This window comes from Hippoglossus hippoglossus, chromosome 3, assembly GCF_009819705.1.
Source record: "Hippoglossus hippoglossus isolate fHipHip1 chromosome 3, fHipHip1.pri, whole genome shotgun sequence".
Taxonomy (NCBI): Eukaryota; Metazoa; Chordata; class Actinopteri; order Pleuronectiformes; family Pleuronectidae; genus Hippoglossus; species Hippoglossus hippoglossus.
The window spans coordinates 24,766,231-24,789,030 of record NC_047153.1 but is presented as its reverse complement, the minus strand read 5'-3'; the positions used below and the strand labels follow the sequence as shown (position 1 = coordinate 24,789,030).

The following is a 22,800-nucleotide window of genomic DNA, read 5'->3' as shown; positions in this document are numbered from 1 at the left end:
GGATCCACTATGTGAAAAGATTCATAAAATACTACGATTTTGTCTATTTTGACAGCATTAGCTACAATGCTAAACGTCCTCTCAGCTGCCCGGATGACTAAATTGGTAACATCCGGTAGGGTCGCCACATCCACCAGTCGGCCTGGAACGAACAACACAAATCTTTCGTTCCGGACAGAGACCTTTCCGTCATTCAAATATCCCTGTTGCACCCAAGGAGAAGTTGAAATTGTATTTAATAATAATACGTTTTTTTACGCATTATTCAACGATCTAAGTGAGTATACAGCACAGCACATGTTGTGGCTTAAAATCACTCACAAAAAGTGTAATCCACTACCTGAATTTTGTATTGTTTCTCTGACTCCTACAAACATTGGCAGAGCTGTTATTTATACCTAGTGATCCTTAAAGACACCATATGCTGTAATTCATGAGCCTTGTAGTGAATGAAGCTCATTGTCAGTTGTTGTTTTTTTTACAGTTTTTGACACTTTGTATAGTGTTTTCGAGCCAATGTCCCAATGACATAACCTTAGTCAACACTGTTGAGGGTTTACATTGTTTCTCTTTTTCTTTGTTGCCCATGTTACATTACATTACATTTCATTTAGCTGACGCTTTTATCCAAAGCGATTTACAATAAGTGCATTCAACCATGAGGGTACAAACCCAGAACAACAAGAATCAAGAAAGTGCAATTTTCTTCAAGAAAGCCAAACTAAAAAGTGCTAAAAGTAAGTGCCATATGAGTTCTATGAAATGGTTTAAACTTTTGTTTTTTCTTTTTTTTTATTCAAGGTATAGTGGGAAGAGATGTGTTTTTAGTTTGCGGCGGAAGATGTGTAGACTTCTGCTGTCCTGATGTCATTGGGGAGCTCATTCCACCATTTAAAGACCATGTGTCATCACAAGTTCTGAGACTTTTCCCACATCACATCATTTTGCAGTCTTGTGACTAATGCACCAGCAACTGAGGCATCGGGTAATTAGTGGACCTTTTGTACCTTTTGTCGTTGCCTTGAAAACTGAAAGCTGGGGATGTCCCACCGGCGGAACCTTTCTTTGTTATGATGTTGTAAGCTGGAGAAAAAAGCTGAAAGGAACAACGTTCATGAGTCAACCCTGGCCGACACTCAAACCACATCTATGGCCTTAGGAATGGTTTGGGTTGATTTATAAATAATTGATTAAAGTAATATGGTTATTTGACTGACAAACAAATATTTATAATCTTAAATTCAAACATTACAGTTGGTGATATCTTAATAAATCATTAATCCTCCATACTTAATCAGGGTTACTGGGGTTCATATGGGATAAAAAGCAAGTTCTAGCAGAACTGATGAGTCAGGGATGCATCACGGTCTCCTTCATGGGCAGCAAAGCAGCCCCAAGTCTTGATGTATCCCATTGGGATGTCAAGTCGTCCTTAGTTCCATCAGTCCATAGCATGTTCCTGTAGATTTATTGTGGAGGGTCAAAGTGATCTTCAGCTGTGCAGTGATTTTATTATGGTGCCCTGCCATGGACACCATGCTCCATGCACCATGATTTATTGATTCCATCTCCAATGATTCCTTTAAGCCTTTAACTGTCACTACACTCATCAATTTAAATTGTGCCTTTGGAGTCATCATAAGAGTAAACCCACAGGACTAAATCGTCCTCCATCTAGACAGTTTGTCTAACTGTGGACTTTTGTTTTATTCTGTATGTTTTATTGACTTGAAAAGCAGGTGACCCATGTTGCCAGCAAAGATGCCATTCAGTAACGAGATATAATTAATTGAGTAAAGTAAAAATAAATAGATAAACTGAACAATGGCAACACATATTTTGTGTGTACATGAGGCTATGTCACAATGAATACACACTTCATCCTTTGTTTTTCATTTCCAACTCCTCATACTCATACTTAAACTGTTTAATACAAATTCAAGCCAGCCATTCAGTTTAGCTTCAGGTTGTTTGTAAACCAGCAATCCATCAGGATTTCTTCACAAATTGGATTTTCTGGTTCGATAACTGGGTAAACAGTGCTGGTCTGAATTTGAACCGAACAGTATTTGCATTTTACCTCAGGTGCCGCTGACATACTAAACTTTTTGGGAGTTCAACTCATCAAGATCATTGTGGAACTCTTTCTAAAGCTTTAGGCAAATATTTTACATCAGCAGATGCTTCTGCTCAAAATGTCAGTTTTTTTAAATTTGTATTCACACCTCCAAACTTGTTTCCCTGGCTGTTTGCTGACTCCATGACTCCAGTTACCTTTTGTCTATGTCATTAGCTGCGGGGTTCACACACTTTATCTTCTGTGAATGTTGAAATGATGTATTCATGATTTGTGCGTTATGAGTAAAACTATATTATTTGTTCAGAACTGTAACTAAGATAGATGTGTGACCATATTTAAGACAAATTATACACAAATACAGTTGACTTAAAAGAGTTCACTTTTCCTTAAGTCTTACTCTACAGAAATATTCCATGCAAGGCCTCACATCTATTTGTGGGGTTGTGATGAATTTAGCTATCATAGGACATATTACATTTGTAACCTAGAGTTATCAAGATACATCGTTTGCTGGTTCTCAAAATGAAGATATGTGCAATCATCCTGTGCCACTGCACTCAGGTACTTTTCTGTACCCATAATATCCCATCTGTAGTGAAAGATGTATAGTGTGAACATATTCTCTGCATTTTATTTAATTTTTTTCACTTAATTTTTATAATTTCACATGTTCACCTGCGTTTTATCTTATCTGACCTCATCTTGTCTCGTCTCATCTTATCTTACCTAACTACTATCTTAACATACATGTCAGTGTGGGAGAAGAGTGAAAAGTCACTTATGAGAATAGACTGGTCTGTCATCAAGATAGACCAGAGACTCAATACAGTGTCCACAGTTTATGGAGTAGACAAGTATAATGCTACACAAAATCATAAGTGTCTTGTAAGACTTGTGTCTTGTACAAACCTTTGGGGGGACGGTGGTCCAGTGTCACTCTATCAGCCGATCCTTGACCCACAACTAGGGTAAGTTCAAACCGGCCCGACACCATTCTGTATTTCTGCATGATCAGCCTTCTTCAAAAGCTACAGCTACATCAAAATGTCAGAGCACATTTCCTGTTCTGATTTCATATCCATTAATTCTCTGTTGTATGTTTTTCATCATTAGTGCTGCAAAGCCACCGTGCTGTTGTCTGCATATCATCTATTATTTCCCCACTAAATTCCCTTCCTCCTGCATGAGCACAGTAGAAAACAAACAGACGCTCATTAGCATGTGTGACCCGTTGGTGGTAAACAGGCTTATTTCCACATGAGTGCAGTGCGAGAATGGATTCCACCGGGATGGTCGAGGTAGGTGGGCCCGCCGGCTGCCTTCATGGGGACTTTAATAGGCACTTAACAAATGCAAGTGGACAAGCACAACATTCTCTGGCACAGGGGGGGTCATGTTGGTACAGTGAGCACTTGTTAGAGGGTGACTCACTGTATTTGGACTCTTGGGTGGTCACTGATATTCACTTCATTTTTAATGTGCATTTTTTTCCCTTTCTCCTCTCAGTGCTAATTGTTGGATTGTGATGGATGCCGAGCGCTGTCTGCCAGGGCTGAGGTAATGTGTGGCGTCCAAATAATGCCTCTGTGCTCTGCTCTGTGAAGTGATGAAAGCAGCCTGTAATTACAGGGATAATCAAAACTGTCAGGGGCTCTTCTATGGACGGTTTTGTTTACTGTCTACTTCTCTCACAGCATCACAAGCTGCATGGCCCTCCACCTCCTCAGCCCCGGGCCTCAGACCTCCAGAGATCATTGCAACTGTACCTGTCGGGGTCTCAAACAAAGTAAAAGTCACACAGATTTTTGACAATTTCTCCAAAAAAAATCAACTAATATGATCAGCATCTAAATATATTCAGTTCAAAGGGACGCAACTTGACTTAGTTTTGTGGCTTTTATGGAGCTCAGTAGGTTGTGAAATCCCCTGTTAAGCTCTATAGGTTGGATAAAGCCCTTACACCTCATGGGGTAGGGGATCTATATCCACTGTGACCGGCAGTTACAGTGGATGTTACTGCCGGTCACAGTGTTTTTAGAAGGAACACACAAATGTATTCATACTTTCTCAAATAGTAATTATAATAATAACTTAATTGATATAGTAAGTGCAGCACAACAAGAAAACAAACAGGTGATATATAACAAATATTGCCTCAAGGTGGCAGCATTTAGGTGTCCTGATGTGACATATGGATTTGAGAGGCTCATTTTCACAACAATGGTTACATAGTGGGTGATTGGATAACAATAAGATAAAAACAATAGCCACTTCAAGTTAAGTAACATGGACATATATGAGCAAGGTCCTGTGTTGCATCTAAATGGATGACAGGCCTCACTATATCTCCAGTTTGCTGCATGTCCCTCTCTTAATAGAATATGTTGCTTTACACTGTCTTTACAATCTTCATCTTTTGTTTTTCATTTCCAACTCCTCATACTTAAACTGTTTAATAGTAACTCAAACCAGCCATTCAGTTTAGCTTCATCTTGTTTGTAAACCAGCAATCCATCATGCTTTCTTCATGAATTGAATTTTCTGGTTCAACAACTTGGAAAACAGTGCTGGTCTGAATTTGAACAGTATTTGCGTTTGACCTCAGGTGCCGCTGACTGAAGGACGTTTTGGGGAGCTTAACTCATTGAGATCATTTTCTTCCTAAAGCTTGATGTGAATATTTAACATCAGCAGATGGTTGTCGTTAAACTCAAAATGTCTGTTTGTTTTTTATCATCCACACCTCCAGACTCGTTTCACTGACTGTTTGCTGACTCCATGACTCCAGTTAACTTCTGCTGATGTCATTAGCTGCGGGGTTCACACACTCTTTCCTCAGTCTCCACCGTTGTCTGGGGCTGTGTACAGACCTCAGTACACACGGCCCTCTGCTGCGTGTCTGTGAGAAGCAAAACAACCCTGATCCAGGACCAGTCTCCTGGATTTCCATCGCACCGCAACGGAGGCGGCACGCCGGTGAGCAGAGAGGAGAGTGAGGCACGAGGTCTCACTTCGTCTCTATTTTGGAGACGATGTGGAATTCTCTGAATAAGGGGAAAACAAATGATTTATTCTGTTATTCGGGTGTCTCAATGTGTGGGCTTCTGCCTGATCAGTCACGGACCCCCACTGATGTGTCTGATGCGTCTGTAGAAATAAAGATGTCGTTGTGAAATTGTTTTCTCCTGCACATATGATATGTTGTGATGAGACAGATGTAGTTTATGGTTTGTTTTCCCCTGCAACTATGATATGTTGTGGTGATACAGATGTAATTTATGGTCTGTTTTCTTCTGCACATATGGTATGTTGTGAGGATGCAGATGTAGCTCACGGTCTGTTTGCACACTGTAAACACACACACACACACACAGATAAATCCGGCCCCTCTCGTGATGAGTACCAGACCGGTCTCTATGGTAACCGCTCTCCTACGGCGGCTCGGCTGCAGTGAGGGGAGCGACGCCCACTCTCGCAGACCCGAGGGCGGAGTTTAAAGCTCGAGTGATTCATCTTGAGAAACGGAGACGATCTGTGCGCACGGCGCCGTGTTTACAGCGGACACGGGCAGACTGCAGACTGTGCGTGTACCTGTGCATTCATCCAGCTCCGCGAGCCGATCACGCTGCCGATGCATCGACGGAAGGGGGCATTAGATCAGAGGAGCTGAGCGACCCCCGGAGCAACAAGGTCAAACACTCCGGTTCTTCCCCCCCCACACCCGTTGACATGAAGGTGCATTACAGCCACCACAACAACGCGGTGCGTGTGTGCATGATGCGAGGCTGAGGAGGAGGAGGAGGAGGCTGCTGCGGTCTGAAACCAGATTTTATCCTGGATATTTCGACACAGGCGTCGTGCCGCTCGCTTCCACGGGCTGTGTATGTGTTTTAATATGACACCGTGTGCTGCCCGCCGCCTCTTCCCATCCCGTGTTTGAGGGGGGGGGGGGTCTCACCCGTTCTCTGCCTCCCGAGGATCCTCCAGCAGCGGGACGTTGAGCGTTTTTTTTCTTCCAGCTATGGAGCGTGAAGATGCGGATTACAGAGGAATCCCCGCCGCTGCTGTAGCCGCATTGTACACCCCGACACGGCGCTGTTTTCGGCAGGAACAAGCTACACTATGAATTCGCATTTTCAGCCTAGAGGAATAAATCGGTGAATTTAGTCTGGAGCACGGTTGGACTCCCCCCCCCCCCCCACCCCCCATTAGGAAACGTGTGAGAGAGAGAGGGCGCTATCCCTGCTAGCCTGTGTGTAGTAACGCTAGCTTCTAGCTCCTTTAGCCGGCTAACTGCTAAAAGGTGCTGGCTGGGGGATTGAAAAGCGATTTAATAATTCCGGCCAGGTTTCGCCGAGCCTTTCCCCCCCTCGACATATTTATTCACAGGGTCTGGGGGGATTCACTCATTCCAGGAATGAGGTCTCGAACAGAAAGGAACCGCTTGACCTTGTTTTGGGGTCTGATGCTGGGTCTGTCGTCCTGCCTCCGGCCCGCCACCGCAGAGAGTAAGTAACGCTGCTCCACACGACCCGACCCTGGTGCTCCAGGCTTCAATACTGCTCACACATGTGCAGTGAAGTCACATTTCGTTACAGGGGAAACACAATATTTGAGGTTGTATGTTGTTTATACAGTACTGCACTGTAAATAGAGAAAACAATCATTTTCTTGTGAATTTATATATTAATTTTTATAGCCAAATATCAGTAATATTAGTGATTTCTTAATATAGAAGAATAAATATGGTCTATCACAGTGTAATTATGTGGTTATAGGATAATATAATTATAATCTGTATCAAGTATTACACAGAAAATATTTGCATGTAGGAAATGAAATTTCATCTTAAATGGAAAAAACGGTTAAATATGTTTTTTTGTGCAAATACATGTGGTTAATTTCATTTTTGGTAACTGCTGTGCGTCTTCACAAAGTCACCTTGCAGTGCTGTAACTTAGTTTTAAAACAGACTGCACAGATAAATCTGTTTTAAGTGTGTTGGTATATACACGATACCGGGACTCAGCCAAGGCCAGTCCAGCTTTATTTACACCACATTGTCAACTCTGAGTCATGGTGTGAGGAGGACGATTCAACAAAAGCTGATGGGGAAAATTGGGACACAAATTTGAATTGAGCAATAAAAGAAACTGGGTGATTAAGTTAGGTTGGTCTCCTCCCCTACATCGAACAAGAATGGGATTTATATTTTCACACTGAGAACATTCATAAAAATGTTGGCAAACATAAGACTGTGGTCGCTGGATCTGTTTGTACCAATAACTTTGACAAATTCATCTCTTTAGACGTTAAATTACATAAACAACTACAACGCATACAAAATGGGCACGCATAGACAGATTTTCTATATACATGTTTTCATTGTTGGGAGGTAGAACTTGTTATAGAAGGATGGGGAATCCCAGTATTGATGTTTTCATGGTTTTAGGATTTTGAGGGGCAGCTGTACGAAGTTAGTGGTTTAGACTTGATTTGGCACTCTAGAAGAATTTTCATTTAACTTTAAACTTTTCAAAGTTTCTGATGACACAACCAGTTCTATGTATTTTTTAGTATGTAGGTGTTCTTTACCTGGGGCTGTTCATGTCAATATTACTCCCTCAAGATTTAAATAATCCAATGCACAATATTTGTCAAATGGCATCACTGTGCTTCTTCCTGGCAGTGCACCCCTCAATTATCCTCCTTTGCTAAACAAACCTGGGAACACCTTGACCTTGGAAAAAAAATGTCATGAATGCCAGACTGCTGCAGTTCCATTGATCAGACACAGCAACATCCTCCCATCAGGCAAAAGACTGGAACCACACAGCCTGACGTTAAAGAATAGTCCAGTGATATTCCATTGAAGTAAAAAGTACTGCTTTGGAACTCTGACAGAACTTTGGGACCAACTATGGCAGCATATCGTGACTCACAGCATCTGTCAGCACGCAAACCTTCAGATTTAACTAATTTAAAGCTTCCATAGCTTTGTGTTACCATCTGAAGTGTTGCCATGTTTCCAGCTATACTGTAAACCAAAACTAGGCTTCCCGATTCATCCCATTCACCGTGACATGTTGGGGAGGGGCGGGTGGGTCAGGGGGTTGAACCAGGGTCTGGGTTTTAAAATAGTACAAGCCAAAGTACATTCACAGGCAAAACAGACTAAGTTCTGTTGATTGGAAAGAGTGAGGAGCTTGTGAACTGTGTCTTATGGGGTTTACTGTTAGCCCCAGTGGTCACAGGACAAACCTGGGAAAAGCAGAGGTGCTCCCATCGAAATCCTACATTTATCCTCAATGCGATGTGGAGCTGTCTAAAGGTCCCTTGTGTGGCTAAACTATGAGCATTCCTGCTGGTTTACTGTATCAGTTGGGACTAAAGAGCAGCTGGCAGGATTGGGTTAACCAGGTTCAGCTTGGCTACTGCACACACAACTTTGCAGATGTACCAAACAAGTTTGATCTGTCAGGAAGGATCTGTTTCTCATGCTTCCCTGTGCATTGCTTCTCACCTTGCCTCTCATGTGTAAAAGTATTTATGAATATGTTCCCCCTCGGGCAGTCTGTCTCTAAGAGGATGGAAATGAGGAGTAAACAGACTCGCTGCAGTCTAGTGGCAGTGAATGAAGCACCAGCTTAGAGGGCGTATTGCTTCCTATTTCTTGTCATATTGGGCTTCTAGTGGATTTCCTGTGATTGTCTGCGGACAGTCTGGGTTCCGCAGTCACCCGGGGAAAAGGTTATCAAAAGTAAATGTGTGGTCTGGAGGCTCATCAAAGCGGCAGAGATAAGCTTGTGTACTCAGCTGTTTTAAAATGTGTCGCTGTGGTAGTGGTGCGATACCTGCTATTGATATTTTCATGTTGCCAGTGCACAAGATGAAAATTTGATCAGAAGCCTTTGCTTGGGTGTTTCACAAGCGTGGTCAGGAGCAGTTCCCATGAAAGATGGCCATGCTGGCGTTGCAGTGAGGCCACAGAGGGTGAAGCGTCGAGGCTGCGGTGATGTAACATCACTAGGCAGTGTGTCTTTTTTACAGGCCTGGGTGTTGGGATTGTATTAACAGGTATGCAACTCACTCAGGGCTGCTGACGGTGTGCACTGACAAGTAGATTATAGAGAAAGACATGACTGCCATACCAGCACACTGCCTGCTTTAAATCACACCAAAGGAATTTTATAATGGCACACACACCAAAGGCTCTCACATCCTGTCTGGAGAAGATTTAAACACCTAAAGCCAATTAAAATGCCAAGTAAAAATAAAGGCCATACAACTTCAATGCATTTTCAGCAGTACACTACAAGCAACTAGCCACAGCTCTAGTGTGCTTTGAAACTTCTGCCACAAGCAGGGTTGAAGGAGGCCAACTTTGGGAAAGTTTATATACTGGTTGTATGTGGAGTTTACTGGGCTAAAACATGCCCAAATTACAGAACACGCTTAAATTGTTTTAGCCACTTTTAGCCACTACTAACTTGATTTTCACAAATGTGTCTAGCTTTCATTTGAAAGATTTATCTCCTTTACTCCTTTTTCAGAGTGTTGCTGCCAAAGATATGTATTGATATGTGCAGTGGCATTGAACTGGATAATATGTATAATATATGGATGGGAATAAGGAATTTCAAATTTTCTCCCCTTGTTATGGAATGTGATATAACTGCTAGTTTTTATTTTCCAAAACACATTAAGTATGAAATATAAGGAATTTTTTACACTTGATTGTCTACATCTACTTGAGATTGTGGATTTATGACCTGTATCCAGATTTCCCCCCCAATTCTAGTAAACATTAATGTAGAATCAGCTTGTTTGGTATTTTGTCACTAGTCATTAGCTGAGGACTTTGAGTTTCATGGACATCAGCATTAAGCAGATACTTGGTCTCTACGCTGGTCACGACCTGTGTGGCCCGAGCTGCAGGCGCCTGAACCTGTTGCTTTGTGTGTAGTTTTTTAAACTTTATTCCCAAAATGTTTTGCAAAGCCCTGAGTCATAATTACAATCTTAAAGTTCAGCTTCACTTTCTCTGAGCTGCGTCCAGATCTGCTGTGATGTCAGATATATTTCATTTCCTTTTCATACAAGAGATGCTGGTTTGACTTGCCACAGCTGAGCTGGGTTGTAATACATCGCCCCTAGTGTCATGTTTCAGAGTTGCTCCCTTGTACAAAAAAACACAACATGTGCAATTACAATATGTGATGACTGATTGCTCTTGAAATTAGTTTGTATCACTTACCTGCAGTTTATATTTGGGTACTGCCATACAACCATAGTGGTGTATAACAATCACAGTTAAGTCTTTCCTATATGAGGGGAAAAAAATGTTTATTGACCACAACAAAAATGTTTAATTTAGTTTTCAATGTTCATGAATCACGATCCAGCAGTAAGAAAAAAGGTAAAATCGGAATACTGTTTATTGAAAATATAGAATGGTGATACTGGCGTGTAGCTGATAAGTCATAGACCTGTGTCGTGTTAAACTACGCCGTCAAAAAACGTGCCGGGAAAAACTTTCATTGCCAGCAGAAAGGTTCAGCGTGTTCTTTCGGAAATTAAATTAAACAGTTCCAACTCTGTGGTTTCTGAGAAAAGACTACTTATGTTTTGGAGAACTACAGATATTCATATCGGCAGAACTGTCCGTGACTGACTTCATAACATTTAGCCCTGAGACATTTACAGATTTTTACAATATTCCCATTCAACATCAGTTTGTGGAGCAGTCTTTCTTTCACGTCATTCCACTGCTTAAACTTTGGTATGTTAAATATTACACTATTAATTTTAAAGTGATGTGCCCATCCCTGGGACATGGCAGCTAGTGTAGGATTATGTATAGCCAGAGTACATTGCTCTAGATCCAGGTGATACTTGTAGGGCAATGCCATGAATGAAAAAAACTGACATTTATTTACACTCATTAAACCTGCAACACCAGCCCTAATGTTTGATTATGAAAGCTTAGAATTTAGAGAACAAATTTGTTGTCTGAGAATGAATCATCTTTCCAAAACCTTTCAGGGCCACATTTGTAAAGTAGAACTTTAGACCAGCATTAAAGTGGTAGTGTGACAACCTGTTAGCTGATTCGTATGAGTTTTCCATGACTCACTGCCCTGCAGCTTTTGAAGTGTAAATCCTCCTCACTGTGATGTGCGATAATGGCCTCCATATTTCTGTGGGTGCTGCTGGGGCTTCAGGCTAAGTATTGTTTAGAGTACACCACAAAAGTGGGAGTAAAAGCTGAAGAGGCAAACACTCCACCTATCAACACCGATCATATCCATCATGCCGCACCAGACTTTTTCTGATAAGGGTCAGGATTATTTAAAGGCAAAAAAAGGCAGAGCAGTGCCCTTTTTAATACTTTTCTTTATAGTTGTTTTGGTTTGTTCCATTTCTTTGTCAAAATAGAGTCAGACTTTACTCATTGTCTCAGGAAATTAAAAAAGTTCAAGAAGTACAAAACAAATTTCATGGGAGGCTCAATGAATAAAGGTGGGGAAAAGAAGTCATGTATAAATGAACAGACCGCTCAGAGATACAGTGGTTTTGGGGAATTCTGTGTTTTTCTCTCTTTTCCAGAGTCAGACACTAATGAATGTCTCAGGAACAGACCTATTATGTATTTAGTGTAGTCTGACCTTATCTCAAACAACAATTATCAAGTAACCAGGATTGTGTGAGCATCAACAAATTGAGCAAAACTAGATAAATAAACCAAGGTGGGATGAGGAGGTGCCCTTTTTCATCCTTGGTCTGGTTGGACACAATCTCAGACTATACAGTATAGGGATTACCATTACATTCATGGTTCCCATGGGATGTATCCTACAAACCTGCATTACTTTTGGTTAGTGCAACCAACAGATTGAAGTTTTCACTTGAACTGTAAAATATTTCAACATCTGTGACAAAATGTGGTATTGCCATTCATGTTTCCCAGGTGCTATATTCTGTTGACTAAAGTCATCATCTGAGTTTTCCTCCAGCATCAAAACATTTGTGGTGTTGTGACAACTTTTAGATGGGTTGTCAGTTCAGCGTTTCATGTATAATGGTAATAACTGGTGATTTCGTATCTTTTCAGCTAGCTCGATCATCTAGTCGAAATTGAAAGTTGTCCACAACGTTGGTTTACGTGACTTAAAAACATTTCCAACAGCCCTACCCGTAGTTTGGGTTTAGTGCTAAATAACACGCTAAAAAGCTAACATATGATTATGAAACATAAAAAACTAAATATTGTATACACTAAACATAAACACTGTAGTTGTGAGTATGTAAACATGATTTTAGCATTTAGCACAAAGCTTCACAGAGCTCTTACCGTGGCTCCAGGCTCTTTATTTCATGAAAAATGAATTTGTTGTGACACTCCTCCACGATTCTTTCTGCTCTTTGTTTAACTTCTTTTCAACCCCATTTTTAAAAAAAATCATATTTTCTGTATTTGATCAACTTACAGTGTGTACATATTTTATGGATGATGTTTTTATGGCAGCATAGGCCTTTACTGGAATTGTATTATGAAAGCTTCATAAAAGCAGACAATAAAACAAATAAAGTGGGTCATGTTAGGTAGACACAAAGCAACAATAGCCTGAAAGCAGAGCAAACCAACCTTTATTGCACTGTTAAAGTACACTTGAATAGAACACGACCCAAGTATTTACTTTGTCACACAATGTGAAGTTGGCATTGAAAATGAGAACAGTTAGGCAAACATGTTCTGTCAACAATAGCTGGGCTCAAGTGTACTGTCAATATTTAAGAAAGCTATTGGCTAAATACTTCTTTGTAAATATCAATATTCCTGAAATGGAGAATGTTTTGTTGTATATTGTTACATTTAACAGTTATTTATTGCTCTGTTTAAATAGTGGGTCAATACATTTTGAAATATTAAGATCATCTGTGAGAAGGTGTTCTCATGCATCGCTTAAAAAGAAAAGGTAGGGTAGTTTGATTTAGCTGAAACGACATATTGTGATGAGGAGACTGTTTTCCGTGGAAAGAAAATATATGTCAAAGAAACAAATATGAATGAAGGAAGTGGGTGGTTGGATGTTTATGTTACTCATCTTACCCTCTCCTTTTGTTTTCCCCTGTAGTCTGTGGTCCCAGCATCGACATTGGCAATGATATCAGTGAATTCAGGCGTTTAGAGAACTGCACAGTGGTGGAGGGCTACTTGCAGATCCTCCTCATCGGTGACAAAAACAACAATAATATCAACCTGGAAGTCTTCCGCTCCCTCAGCTTCCCCAAGTTGACCATGATCACTGACTACCTGCTGCTATTCCGGGTGTCTGGCCTGGACAGTCTAAGTGCGCTCTTTCCCAACCTTGCCGTCATCCGAGGACGTAACCTGTTCTACAACTACGCCCTTGTAATATTTGAGATGACCAGCCTGAAGGACATCGGCCTGTACAACCTGCGTAACATCACCCGTGGTGCCATCCGCATTGAGAAGAACCCTGAGCTGTGCTACCTGGACTCTATAGACTGGTCACTCATCTTGGACGCGGAGTTCAACAATTACATTGCCGGGAACAAGCAGTCCAAGGAGTGCAGTGATGTTTGTCCAGGCATCATGGAGAATAGCCCGCAGTGCAGAAAGACCATGTTCAACAACAACTACAACTACCGCTGCTGGAATTCCAATCACTGCCAGAAAGGTAAGCAGACTGTCACACATGAAAGCTCATTAGGGATTTGAATTGCAAATAGATTGTGGAGACAGTCTAACCTTTGGCCTGTTTTTGTAACTTTGTGATTGTAATGAACAACCCAGTGCCCATAGCAGTGGCCTGCCAACGGTCACTTCAGTAGTTGTGTTTGGGCTGCAAGGAAGGAGGAGCGCCGAGGAATGTCGTTATATATCTCAGGTGTTTAAATCCAAGTTAAGAAGACATGAATAAAGAGCTAATTAAAGGTATCAGTGCCGACAACGGTTCTGCCTCTGCCCATGTTGTTGTGGGTTTTCTGAGTATGAGCATTGACACTCATTGTCAGCATCTGTTTAATTAAATACAAAATTACGTATATTCTAGGTTGGTTACCTGTGGCAACACAATGTGCTGCAATTCTCTCAAAAGAGGCAGTATAGATCAGGTGTGTAGAGACAGTTATTTTAAGCTATTTGGTTTAATTCAAATGTTCTCACCTGCATTCCCTAAACAAACTGATTTAAAGGAGCAAGTAGATTGGTTTATAATTAAACCACTCAAAGCATAGTGAGTTTGAAGTATCCCTTTAATTCTGTGTTTACGACTGCAGTGTTTTCGATGACTTGTTTTGCTGGTGCTTTTCAGACGATGTGTTTTGGCTGACTTAGTGTGTGTGTGTGTGTCTGGCTGAATTGTTTCCCTGGTGACTGGCGCCTTGCTGCAGACTCAGCATGATGATGTTTTCAGTCTTGTGACATGAAACTGTCGCAGGACTGGCCTCGATCGCATGCATGTACACACACATGCACGCCCGCACAGTCGTCATCATTTAAACGTAGTTGAAGCAAAGACAAAGATGCAGGCAGGCATACCTAAACATGCAAATTACGGAGATGCAAATATGTCTAACGTATACGCATACACCTGGCCTGCTTTGTGCGTTGTTGTAGTGGCAGTGTGAGCATGCTGGGAAAGAAATCCAGGGGTGGAATATGGATGAAGGGATGTTAGATGGATGGAGGTGTTGGAGGATGATCCAGGGGGTGTCAAGTGGAGGAGTAAAAGTTGGTACTATTTATTATTTCACTTGTCAACAGGAAAAAATAGAGACCCCTCCTCTTTTTCTTTATTTGTGGAAACTTTAATGCAACTCACTTAGAAACATGTTTAGGTCTGTATGTAATGAGAAACTGGGCAGGGCAAATTAGACTATGCCGGGTCACCACAGTCTTGGTAATTATTGGGAAACACTGGACACAGTATAATTCCAGATCATGTAACTAATCATCATATGGATGGTGACCTAACGTTTCCACCATAAGTCCTGTCGACAGCTACCTAATTATTTATGTGACTGTTAGTGTCTTCTTTCAGCAGCAATCAAATGAGCTGGAATTCCTATATCATCAACATTACAGGTGAAGTGATAATGTGAGGAGTGAAAGTTTATCAAATATAATATTTGGATTATGTGACACTAGGCATTGTTTTAGGATTTGAGGCATTTTGTCTACGTATCTTTGTTGTACAATTGGTTAGGCGCTCAAGTGTAACAGTGTGGTGCAGTTTCCCCTGGTTGGAGGACATCTTTCTGTCTCCACGCTGTTGAGACTAGACTAAAACATATTGTTTTTCACAGGGCGGGGGTTGTGAAGGACAGGAAATAGATTTCAATATTATTTTTAAATAGCCAACTACTTCAACTGAATACCTTGGGTGGAAGAACTTCTATTACCAGTGCTACTGCAACAGCTGCTGCTACTACTGTTTCCATTACCACTGCCTTAACTACTAAGCCATCTGCCAATTCTGCTACAACTAATTATATTACTACAACTGCTATGTCTTCCACTAAGACTTCTAACAGTTACTTCGACCACTTGGTGCCACTACAACCACTGTTGACACTACTAGGCATGAATGCTGGGGCCATGCTCTCGTTGACAGTGGTGTGATGTCCAACAGACATTGCTACACTCAGGCTTCATCCACACTACTAAGAGTTTTTGAGCTCCTAAAACTAAGAAATTTGGAAATGCTGTTGGCCCCATTTTAGTTTGAAAACTACAGGGCGTCATTGTAGTCTGGACGGGCAAAAACATTGCTTTCGCAAATGCGTCGACGCGTCGTGTGGAAGTCAAAGCATGGACCCCACCTGAAGTGCAACCTGAACCAAAAAAAAACACCCACGATTATCTAGCATAGGACACCAATAGTCGGGCCGCGGTCCGGACCGGACCCAGAAACTGTTATTAGATCTTTACGGAGCGTTTCTATTTTAACCTGCACAGCTTTTTCCGTCTTTACGGTAGTGAATCCTGGCAGCACACGGTAGAGTTTACTTCTGTCACTGATCCAGAGAAAGTAGGAACAAAGTAAAAGGGTTAAAGCTGTTTAGTTGTTAATGTTTGTTGAGATTGTCTATATGTGAAATGTAGTTATATATTAAGGAAAAGGGGAAACTCAAACTACATCTTTTTATTTATTTTTTCAAAAATTAAGCCCTTTATTTTAAGATGACTTTTTCATAAGCTCTTTGTTTTTTATGCAAACCTTATTTTACTTGAAACAAGAAAAGAATATTTATTTTATTATTAGAGTACACTTCAGTTCAGTGGAAAAAATAATAATAAACATTGTTGAAATTCAGTTTTTGACTTTATACAGAGCCAAGTAACTACTAGGCTACTTCAAGACTATTTTTTGATAGACTGCTAAACTTGAATTTACAACGTTTTGATATTACATTTTGAATTTTACTTTGGTTTTCATTTATTTTGTTGATGGACAGCTTAATGTAGATTGATAGATTCCCTTTTGCTTGAATGGAACAAGCTCTTGCACAAATTTTTATTTTGGAGAGATATGGGACTGTAAAAGGCAGATTAGCAGTTCAGACTGGGCTATTTTTAGTTGTGGAATAATGCCTTGCAGTGCATACTTTGTTTTTTGTCAGATTTGTTTGTATTTAAGAGAAGATTATTAAATAAATATAAATGACTCAAACTTTTATTTTTGATAAATTCAATATTATATAAATCGAGTAATACAAAATAATCATTAGATTAATCGATAAAAAAATAATCGATTGGTGCAGCCCTATTTTCAGGTGTGTTAGTATGTGAGGGGTCATTACCGATGCAGAGCTAAATGGTTTGTGTAGACGGAGATCATTTTAGTTTGGAAACACTGTTTCAAAATGAAAACATTGTATTATGGACCTAGGCTCAGACCTCTGCTACACTCTTGACTAACTGCTGCCAGCACAATAAAAGTGTAATTTCAGAAATGTATTCTTAGTTTAGAAAAAGAAAACTCGGCAGTTGAGTGTTGAGGAAGCATCACCCACTATCCTGAGATATGGGGTCCAGATAAATTCCCCACTCGGTCTCATGGTAGCAGTTTGTTCCCGGTCATATCTCAGAACCTGACTAACTGGATGGGATAGTTGCAGGCATGGCTAATGTGTTTGTGTTCAGCTGGCATCCTCTTATCCGTGAGGTTGACATGTCTTGTTAAGTCTGTTTTAAATGGACTAAATATAGAAGAAGAAGAGAATGACCCCGTGAAGATGCATAAGCAGTCTACCACGCTCCAGAGGGAGTGTGTCAGCCAGGGCAAATGGGCCATCAGTTGCCACTGCCGCCGCCTTAAAACAGAATTGATCTCAGACAACATGAGCTCCACTGCTGTCTGCACTGCAGAGACTACATTGTTGGGCTATTTATTAGGCACTTTATTGGAGAGGTCTGGTGGTAGTAAAGCCAGGCTTCATTAAAGTGACGAAGGCCGATAGCAGAGTTGTTGTGAGGGCTGACCACACAGTGCTGATTTCCTCAAGTTGTTGTCTGGCAGCTCTAGCCCCTTTGGATCAGAGGTTGTCTACACATACTTACTGTACAATCCTTTTGTTAGTAGCACGTAGCTTTGAAACAAGTAAAACCTGGTGCTGCTGTTCTTTGAATTATGACTGGTTATTTGATATTGTGTGAATAGCAGCAAAAACTGTGACCACAGTTGACCATATTATCACAATTGTCATTTGTGACCTCTGATAAGGCCCCCTATTGAGCTTCAGTAGTCTTATATGTGATCTATTGTTTAAATGTGTGCCTTGCTCTCCGCCTGAATGCCGGGCTGACATGAGAGTCAACTCAGAGGCATTTTATTTTCAGGCCCGGTCATTCGTCAGATCAATAAATGACAGAAGGGAAAAGTGCTAGGCCTGTTTTTGTAAAGTTGATACAAAGGACATGCTTTCAGCCTGAGCGCATTCATAAAACTGTTACAGGCAAAAGAGGGTTCAAGGCCTGTTTCCTTCTCCAGGAAAGTGTTGTGTTTTTTTGTCGTAGTGGTGGGGGATACATTCTCCAGTGTTTACTTCCCTCATTTGTTGTTTGGAATCTGGTTTGGGTGTTTTGTCTCGTTCATAACTCAAAGGCTTCTTCCAAAAAAGAGCCATGTCTGTGCATGCTGGGACACAAACACACTGTCTCTTCACACACTCGCTCACGCTCTCTCTCAAACCCACACGCACACACGCTCTCACATTGAACAGCATGGGGGATGTTTTTCCGGTGCTTTGTATGGTCTGAGGAGATGAAAGCACATCATTAAAGTACAAAGTAGGTCTTCTGGGATTTACTGGAAGGAATTTTTGTCTTTTGTTAACCCCTGACAGAAGGGATTACACGTTAAACTAGAAGGATTGTCTTCAGGGCTGTTGTTTAGCCTGCCACTATATTAATTGACCATACTTGACATGTCAGTGTTTGCTCATTTGTAGTCATTTAGCTGACGTATCTTCCTGGTGAGACAGTGGACCCCCTGCATTGATATTCTGAGTTCGCAAAAGTAACTGAGTGTACTTCATGTTTGAATGATCTATTTTTGTCTCCTTGTTTGAATTAATTTTTCTATTACAACATGTATAAAAATATATGTAAGTAAACAAATTATTAAACTTAATGCCTTTAGTTTGTCGGGATTTCATGTTTCTTGGTTACTTACAGTGGTGGAATCAAAAAAGACAGACAGACAGAAGCATACACTACCACCTCACCCCCACCACACTACCAACAATTCTTCTGCCCTAAAATATCACTTTAGCCCCTATCCCGTTGGTCAAAAAACCCACTTACCCCCATCAACATCTGACTTTTGTCTGCAATGGGAATTGATACAATTGGCTCTCACTCCCGTGTCAAATGACTGTACAGTAGACACAGGTTTTGTAAAAGAGGTATTTGAAAAGAGCTTCTTGGGGTGAGTAGGTAAGTGCGGGGACTTGGACCCTCAGATCAAATGATCACATGTTAAAGATCAGTTTACCTCGAACAGTTATTTTAGTTTTGCCACACAATTTAAGTAGCGAAATATTCAACGGTCTGTTTACACACTCGTTTTTACAGTAGAAACTGCTTCTGTGATTTTACAAATGTGTATGTGAAAGACAGTTGGTCAGATAGTCTGAGTTCTGTTAAGCTAGAACCTGGTTCTATGGATGCATGAAGTTATTTCAGTGCCTCCAGAACCAGTTATTGAAACCCACTTGCTTAATTGATGCTTCTTTCAGCTACACTTTCCTCATGCACTTTATACAACCAAAAGTCTGCACTGCAAATGTGCTATATATTTCACTCATTATCTGTGAGAGAGATTCAGGTGTAGTAGGGATTAGATATCAGCATTGGGTGTAACACACAGTATTGGTCCACTAGTAATTGAGATCCAACCTGGTTCAGGTCCAAATTCTACTCAGTCTAATTGGGTCAGGTAGGGTCTTGTTTTACTGCCGCAAATCTCAGGTTTATGTGGTCAATATGTCTAATATCTGAAAAGGTTCAAATGGACCTGGATTAATCCAGTTAAAGGACTGGTGTATAGAATTTAAGGGAAGCTACATGTCCTTACCTCAGATTCTTACTTGCTGAAATCATCCTACTCAATGATGTCTCTCACCCGAGCCTTAGCCAGCTCACCTTGCTGAGGTTCGTTGTTTGATCCACGCTGACAATACGCTTTGTAGGCTAAGACCACCGAAAAACCAACAAAATGTATTTCAAACAATTAATTCTGCATTCCGGATGTAAATTCCAGCGAATAACAATGCATTCCATGGGTCACACGGAATAAGAGAAAGTTATCACAAAAGAAGTGTCATTCCTACATCTCAATCGACTCTAAAGGGAGAAGTATGCATATGTCAAACCCTGTCCTAAAGGGAGCTACATGTTGCAACTGACAGTGTCATATGAAATGCTAGCACGAAAGCATGGTTCAGTTTCATCCGGATCAAGGAGGGAGGCAAAGGACTGATACAGCTGTAATGTAATACAACAAGATGAGTGATGTTAAAAAAATTATTTGTAATTCAAGTAAAATCTTTTTCAAGAAACTGGAGGTCAGACCCATTCTTTTTGTATGCAATCCATAAAATGGCATTAAGATCTTGTCCTTTGAGGATTGTAATAACAGCTTTACTGTATTAAGCTACAGCAGGCATTCCCAAAAGAAGTTATTGATCATCACAACTAAAATCACAACAACTAGTCATGCACCCCTTACCCTCACCCAGAACCCAGAGGCTGTCAGGGCTGGTAATTATAGGGGCTGCTAGTAAACCAGGCACATCCATGACTACTTTTAGTGAACAGTCACACCCATCCCTGGAATTCCTGGAAGTGAACATTACTGGTTTGGCTGCGTCAAAGTGCCTACTGTAATTATGTGGCCTTTAATTGTGCTCTGTTAACACCGTCAGGTCGGGATGAGCTGCGACCAGGGAATGAGATGAGTCTCTTGTCTGTGGATTTGAGGTTGGTTGGAATTTGCCGGGAATAGTTTTTTTCTTTTTTTCCATCATTTCGCTCTGACGTGATCACAGGAGAAAAACAATAAAAGAGATGAAAAACAGAACATTTTTGCCCTGTTGGAGTTTTTTTTAGTTCTTTACTTAATGGCTGTTTTCATCGTCTGTATTTATCAGGGATGTAACAAGCTCCATATACTATCACAAAGAACAAAAGCATGAACAGATGGCAACTTTTATTCATTGATAATACTGTTCTTTCTCTTGTTTCTTACCCACGATTATAGAGGGGTGTCCTGGAAAACCCAAATGCAGGTTTCTGATTTGAGGTTTTGTTCTAGTAACATAACAGAGAACCCTCCAGTTTAAGGAAACTTATCTTGATGAGGTGTGGTACATTAGAACACAATAGTTTGGGAAATGTCTTTATCAAAGAAATGTGAATGTGCAAAACATCCAGTTTGTTGAACTCTGGTTGAAATTATAGCCTTCGGGCCAGGATGCCACAAGGTGAACGGGAATCTTATCCTCTGCCTCCTTCATCCTTTCCATCAAATTCCAGGGATATTTCTGCCTTCCCACACCAAGTAAACACTCTAACACAAAGACTAAGGAATGTGGACAACTCATTCTGTGTGTGTGTGTGTGTGTGTGTGTGTGTGTGTGTGTGTGTGTGTGTGTGTGTGTGTGTGTGTGTGTGTGTGTGTGTGTGTGTGTGTGTGTGTGTGTGTGTGTGTGTGTGTGTGTGTGAGAGATTTGGAGTCAACAAAATGTGGAATTCATCATAAAGCAATTGAGCTGTATTTATTGTTCTAGAAATATTGTTCCATAAACATGTGTTATGTATGTGTTGTAGCAATTACAATGTTGGCAGTGGAACACCTTATAAAATATATTATTTAATAATGAATGAGATAAAATAATTGATTTAATTTTAGCTTACAATTTCAACAGTTTACCCATTAATGTTAGTTATTTATTTTAATCATTTACCAAGTACCTTTAGCTAAATATTTAAACGTTTATAGCACTTTGTTTGCTAACACACCCTCTACACATGGTGTTCATGAGGTACAGAGGACTCGATATTATAAATTTACTTTTGATTCACATTGTAATTAACACTTCGGGGAACTATCCCTTTAATCTACTTAGTTGAGGTACAATCTGTCCACATATCTCTAAGGAACTATAAGTACCCCTGTGTTGGAAACCCCTACTCTAATCACCACTCTCAGACACCAAAGAAATTGACCAGCATTCATGCTGCCTCATCACTCAGAAGGTATAAAAGGGAGATTTGATCTACAGTCTCACTAACTACAGTCCATCTTGATTTGATGTGACGAGGTGACAGGCAGCAGGATCTTGTGTGAATCCTGTTTTATTGAGGAGGAGTCAGGGAGAGACACACATGTCCAGCTAATCATCACCAACAAGACTGATGTTCTGCAAGTGCTTCACCTGTGTTAGTGTTTTTCTTTTTTCTCCCACTGACCACACTGTAATTATGCACAGGAAGCTTTAGACCACACATCTCCTGTGGGATGGCTCCTTACACTAGGAGGAGCGAGGGGGGATGAAGAAGAGGAGGGAAACCCAGAACACTGTTTGATATTCTTGTCAGCAACCGTGTGCAAACTACAGCTCTTTACCTGCACTGAACAGCAGCTGCTTCACGTGATCACTGCCTGTACTTGTTCCAAGTCTAAAAAACCAAATCTAAATATCTGATTCTGTTGAAAAGTGAAACCTCCACTATCCCCCCCCTTTTTTTTTTACTAGTGATTAATTCATTGATTTAATTACAACAAGACCCAATGAAGCGGTCTCTGAGTCATCTAATTGGAATCCTAAAAGAAACTAGTTTGCACCAGCCAATGAAAACTATACCTCATTTTCCCGTTTCCAATAATACTTATTGTTTCCATCCAAATGCTGTGCAGGTTGTTTAAACACACTTCTGAAACTTCTACTGGACACAATGTGATACAGTGGTACATTGTGTCATTTTATTTGAATGTAGTGATTTTCCTTGTTCATGGATTTTGGCTGCCCAGACACTGTCTGTTACGGTCGATGATGTGCTCACTCTTTGTGGCTGTCTCTGATGCTCAGAGCACTTTATGAGCCGTCTGTGTGTCAGGCCCAACTGATTGGCAGGTTTTGATGTCTCGTATCTGCTGGGAGGCTCAGGAGATGAACCGGACAGC

General features: G+C 40.8%; 1 protein-coding gene across 2 annotated transcripts in view; it reads left to right on the top strand.

Moving 5' to 3' along the window:
- Window positions 1-5,595: 5,595 nt before the first annotated feature.
- igf1rb (insulin-like growth factor 1b receptor) overlaps window positions 5,596-22,800 on the top strand; it is a 38,489-nt gene continuing 21,284 nt past the window's right edge. Inside the window, exons 1-2 of one of the 2 annotated variants that reach the window (XM_034572709.1) lie at window positions 5,596-6,588; window positions 13,219-13,785. In XM_034572709.1, coding sequence (XP_034428600.1) covers window positions 6,498-6,588; window positions 13,219-13,785 — 658 coding nt within the window. In that variant the 5' untranslated portion in view covers window positions 5,596-6,497. The remainder of the gene's footprint in view (window positions 6,589-13,218; window positions 13,786-22,800) is intronic. The other variant, XM_034572700.1, reaches the window with a different exon arrangement.